Source organism: Amblyraja radiata, chromosome 12 (genome assembly GCF_010909765.2).
Source record: "Amblyraja radiata isolate CabotCenter1 chromosome 12, sAmbRad1.1.pri, whole genome shotgun sequence".
NCBI lineage: Eukaryota > Metazoa > Chordata > Chondrichthyes > Rajiformes > Rajidae > Amblyraja > Amblyraja radiata.
Genome location: NC_045967.1, coordinates 2,087,049 through 2,093,050, shown reverse-complemented (window position 1 = coordinate 2,093,050; position 6,002 = coordinate 2,087,049). Strand labels below are relative to the sequence as shown.

The 6,002-nt window shown below is 43.8% G+C and overlaps 1 protein-coding gene across 1 annotated transcript; it reads right to left on the bottom strand.

The window, feature by feature from the left end:
- Window positions 1-2,902: 2,902 nt before the first annotated feature.
- On the bottom strand, window positions 2,903-4,685 carry LOC116979363 (putative P2Y purinoceptor 10). Its single transcript, XM_033030963.1, has one exon. It carries the CDS (start codon window positions 4,638-4,640, stop codon window positions 3,681-3,683), a length of 960 nt encoding a protein of 319 aa, XP_032886854.1. The 5' UTR covers window positions 4,641-4,685; the 3' UTR covers window positions 2,903-3,680.
- Between the last annotated feature and the right edge of the window lie 1,317 nt (window positions 4,686-6,002).

Sequence of the window (6,002 nt, the reverse complement as noted above, 5' to 3'; positions counted from 1 at the left end):
GTGTTTAGCCTTCGTGGAGGTTCTGAGGTATTAAAAATGTCTTTTGTTTGATTATAACAGAGCAAATAAGTGGAACCATGAACTTTGGTTCGGCAATGCCATAAAAAATCTAGGAATCCCAAATGATTGAAATTTTACTTGGACTTGTTCAGAAACCAAAAATCAGGGGAACAAATTATAGAGTAATACTAGACCAATGGGGACCCGTTGGGTCCTGTCCCTATGATTTTTGAAATGGGACTGGATAAATATTTTAACAAAGAGCATGAGGACGTGTTGGGACTAATCTGTCTTCTCGTTCAAAAGAATTGACACAATACAAAATACTGAAAAGCCTTACTCTGACCCCAAATTATAAATAATGAAGAGTTGCAATTATTCAAATGTTACTGTTTTTCCCAACGCTTTCTACAGCTAATTGTATTGCTTTTAAATGCTTGGCATGGAGTCATACAGCAAAGAAATAGGCCCTTCTGCCCAACCTGCCCATGTCGACACCTACTCTTGTCCCACCCGCCCATGTTTGGATCATATCCCTCCACACCATTCCTCAATAGGCATGTAGGGAATATGGAAAGATGACAAGATTTGCAAAATCTGACTCAAAGCCATTAGAAAATGCTGCCTATCCCGCTGAGTTACTCCAGTTTGTGTCTAGAACATCCATCTCCTGGGAAATGGTCCATAGACATAGATAGAACAATAAGGCACAGAATTGGGCCCTTCGGCCCTCGATGTTTGCACCAAACATGATGCCAACTTAAACTGATCTCATCTGCCTGTACATGATTCATATCCCTTTATTCCTTCCACTTCCATGTGCCTATCTAAATGCCACTTAAATGCTACTTTCAGATCTGCCTCCACCACCACCCCTGGCAATGCATTCCAGGCCCCCACCTCTGTGTGTTCAATACTTTCCCTCCACATCTCCATTCATCTTACCCCATCTCTCCTTATAGCTATGCCTTCTAGTGTTGGACGTTTTCACAGTGAGAAAAAGGTTCTGACTGTCTACCTGTGTGCTTCTCATTCTTGATAAATGATGTAGATGGTGGAGAAGGAATAGAAGACATACCCAAAAATAAATTGCGTGGGAGGAAAAATTACCTAAGCACAAAGGGTAGCACGGTGACACAGTGGTAGAGTTGCTGCCTTACAGCGAATGCAGCACAGGAGACCCGGGTTCAATCCCAACTACGGGTGCTCTGTGCACAGCATTTGTACGTTCTCCCCATGACCCCGTGGGTGTCTTCCCACACTCCAGAGACGTACAGGTCTCTGGAGACATACTGGTAATTGGCTTGGTAAATGTAAATATTGTCCCTAGTGGGTGTAGGATAGTGTTAATACGCGGGGATCAGTGGGCCGAAGGGTCTGTTTCCGCTCTGTATTTCTAAATGAAACTAAACTGGACCTAATGGTCTCTGTATCGTAAATTTTACATGGATTTATGTAAATATACTGTTTAATAATACAATTCCAGCTAAGGTCAGAGGCCCCAAAATAAGCTTTCTGAATGGAAACCATTACCTATGTCTGGTTGGGCTGCCGCATAGAAACTGGCCGAAATACTGAGCAAATTTTACTGAGAATTCAGCATGGACAACAATACGAGCTCCAGGTGTTAAGGGCCTGTCCCACTTTCACGACCTAATTCACGACCTCTGCCGAGTTTGCCCTTGACTCATACTCGCAGCATGGTCGTCACGAGGTCGTTGGTAGGTTGTGATGCTAGTCGTAGGTACTCGTGGCATCAAGTAGGTCGGGCCGTTTTTCTAGCCTGATGAAAAATGTCCACGAGTAAAAAAGGTTGTGAATTAGGTCGTGAAAGTGGGTCAGGCCCTTTATGGTCGGAATAGCATATTCCGAACTCTACTTCATTAGTCCATAAATAAAATAATTTGTTTAGTTCTGACAATCACGCAGCTTTATTGAGCATTTTTTTTTTCCAGTGGGTGGCAGCTGTGGCATAATGGAAATACCCTAATCACTGCAACTGAATAATTTCCTTGGTCCCCATGTTCCTTTTGTTTGTGTGGCCATGTGGTGACTTAGAGTGAGACGTGCCATACATATAATTTTACAATTCAAATTATGGAAATAGGATTCTGACTTTTTATTATATGGTAATATTCTTGATATTCAAGCTCAGCTAGAATCTTGTTTGGTTTATGTTGCAAATACGATATATCTATTTCATTAATCAGATGCACAGTGCTTCAATTGCTGGGTGCAAAATAGCAACAGGAAATTACCAAACCATTGGCAAGAAATGTGCAGCTATCAAGTTATCAACAACGTTAATCTTGCATGCACAGCGTGGAGCAAAAAGTAGTTCACATTGAATAAGATCATATGGGATAGAGTCATAGAGTGATGCAGTGTGGAAACAGGCCCTTCGGCCCAACTCGCCCACACCGGCCAACAATGTCCCAGCTACACTAGTCCCACTTGCATGCGCTTCGCCCATTTCCCTCCAAACCTGTCCTATCCATGTACCTGTCTAATTGTTTCTTAAACAATGGGATAGTCCCAGCCTCAACGACCTCCTATGCCAGCTTGCTCCTTACGCCCACCTGTGTGAAAAAGTTACCCTCGGATTCCTATTAAATCTTTTCCCCTTTACCTTGAACCTATGTCTTCTGGTCCTCGATTCCCCTACTCTGGCCAAAAGACTCTGTTTATCTACCCGATCTATTCCTCTCATGATTTTGTATACCTCAAAAGATCTCCCCTCATCCTCCTGCGCTCCATGGATTAGAGACCCAGCCTACTCAACCTCTCCATTTAGCTCAGACCCTCTAGTCCTGGCAACATCCTCGTAAATCTTTTCTGAATCCTTTCAATCTTGACAATATCTTTCCTATAATATAAGAGCAGAATTAGGCCATTCGGCCTAGTCTACTCCGCCATTCAATCTTGGTTAAGCTATCCCTCCCTGCCAACCTCATTCTCCTGCCCTGACATAATTGCAAGTATCTCAAAATGATCTCCTGTGAATGTCACCAGCAATAGATGACTATGAATAGTAATAGAAAACTTGTAGCTACATGTAATACTCAGAAAAAACCCACCAGTACAATTGTTAGAAATGATTAGTACTGCTTGATCTGTCAATACATTTCCTGTCAGAATGAGTGGTGACTTCATTGTGTGGGCTGTGTGCTTTTAGAGAACTGCATCTGGCATTGCATTGCTGATACAACAGATCACGTTCCATGTCTTTGAATGAAAGCTGCAATTACATTTGGACCTTACAGTAAATGCAGAAAAATCATACTGACTCTTTGCTTAGCAGTGAGACACTACAAAAATAAAGTGTTTATCGAAAAGGAGAAATCTTTTTCTATCTAGCTATTAAAGCACTAAAAGCAGCTTAAACTGACTGCTGCTATCTATTTTCACATAGGGTGGAAATTATAATGCATTCTTTGTTCGATCTATGAGGTGGGGTATTACATCGGTTTTTGCCTCAATAACATGTGAAAAACCCGCTGGCATTCTGTAATGAGACGTGGCAGGGAACAAGGGTAAACCCTGATCTTTTAACTAGAATAGAATGCCTTTTATTGTCGTTCAAACAACTTGGTTTGAATGAAATTCCGTTTCCTACAGTTTTTACATTACAAAAAAACCCAAGACACACACTTAACACAGTTGTCTGAGCGCTCCGGAGGTTAGCGACTGGTCGTGCTCTCCCTGCTCAAGTGGCGACTCCGCACGAGGAAGCTGCCCGTCCGTGAGAGCTGCTCTCTGAACTCGCTGGTGACAAAGTAATAGATGATTGGGTCCAAGCAGGCGTTCAGGCTTGCCACACAGAGTGACAGTGAATGCAGAATGCCAATGTTCCTCCTCACGGAGCAATCTGTGATGTAGTTCAACTGTCTCAACTGGTTGAGCAGGAACAGTATATGATAGGGAGCAAAGCAAATCAGGAAGACTGCCGCACACATCAGGAGCAAGTTCAGAGCCCGCTTTCCACCACGATCCTTGGGCAATGCTGACGTTACTCTCAAGGATGCTACAGTTTTCCAGGTGCACACAACAATGATGATAATTGGCCCCAGGAAGCCCAGGAGCTCGGCCGCTGTGAGCATAAGTATAGAAGATGCCAGCTTGACTTGCTTCATGGGGAGATTGGCAAAGCAGAGCGAGCTGTTGAATGTGCCTGTGTTACGCATGATGGGGAATGGCAGGCACATCAATATGACAACCACCCATCCGACAACACTGAACGCCACATCATACCTGCGTCTCCAGGTGCTGTACTTGAATGGACTGATCAAAAATACACAGCGTTGGATGCTGATGCAAACTAAAAATAAGATGCTAGCGTACATGTTTACAAACTTTAGGTAGAAACAGAACAAGCACATAAATTTTCCAAAAGGCCAGGTTTGAGTTACATAATAAAAGATCCTCAAGGGCAAGGTCAACATGTGAGCCAGATCAGCAAAGGCAAGGTTGATCATGAATATCACTGCCTTCTTCTCCTTCTTGATGTTCCCAATTAAAACCCATAAAGCCACGCTATTCGCAAAGATCCCAGGAATGACGATTATTCCGTACACAACAGCGTAAAGAAACAGCTCACTGCTCCAATGCTCCTCTGGGCAGGAGGACACATTGAATGGCATCTTCACACTTCGTCAGCTCTTCTGTCTTCCACAAGAATGTCTTAGCAACCGCTGGAAAAAAAATTAAATATGCAATCAGTTTTGTTCATTTATAAACATCATGTCAACAATTTTATTACTTGGGAATTTCTCATTATCCTCTATGACAAGCTCCCTCAGATATTTTGTATCTGATCTTCCTTGGGCTTTCATCATTCCCTTTTCAAGTCATTTCCATCCTTTGAATGTGCAAGCCTCTAACTTGCCTTTTCTAGAACCAAATGAAATGCCCAATGACTCACAAGGAAGCCATGTTGTGAGGGAGCAGTGAATGTTTACTGGATAACACACAACTCAAAAAGCTATTCACTGTACCATGGTACATGTAACAATAAACGAAAAAACTAAAGGAGCAGGGCAACAGAGTAGAAAACTCAGAGATGAAATAGGGCTTGAAACTGGTTTGGAAATTGTGAGGGATGTGAGGATGGGGGAGGGGGGGGAGGATGGAGGGGAGGAGGGAGAAGAGGGAGAGAGAGAAAGGGAGAAATGGGGAGGAGAGGGGGGGAGGAGAGGGGGGGGGGGTTGAGGGGGGGAGGAGAGGGGGAGGAGAGGGGGGAGGAGAGGGAAACAACAAAAGGATATCAGACATAAAAACCAAGCCAGGGTGGGGGTAACACTGAGCACAGAACATGGATTGAATCGACAATAATGCCACAGGCACCCTGTCAACCAGACTGCATACTGGTATATTAGGGCTGGTGAAACAGAATTTGGTATCAGATATAGATTTAGGAGAAGAAATAGATACATAGATACATAGAAAATAGGTGCAGGAGTAGGCCATTTGGCCCTCCGAGCCTACACCGCCATTCAGTATGATCATGGCTGATCATCCAACTCAGTATCCCGTACCTGCCTTCTCTCCATACCTCCTGATCCCTTTAGCCACAAGGGCCACATCTAACTCCCTCTTAAATATAGCCAATGAACTGGCCTCAACTACCCTCTGCGGCAGAGAGTTCCAGAGATTCACCACTCTCCGTGTGAAAAATGTTTTTCTCATCTCGGTCTTAAAGGATTTCCCCCTTATCCTTTTATAGGCCTTTCTCACGGGGCGACTTGACGCAAGAGGTAACCAGAGTTGAACATCGTGGGAACCTCGTACGATAACCGTACGGCATTCGTGGACCACCGTGGACCACCGTGGCGCTAACGGCAGGTAATCGTGTAACTTGTTGACTAGGGAGAAAATTCAAGCAAGCTTGAATTTCTCCAAGAGTGACTTGTACACTTGTGGTTGAACATTGCAACATTATATGCACGTAGTGGCCAGTGCGATATCCGTAATAACTCTTGCGTTTACCGTGGTAACTCCTGCGA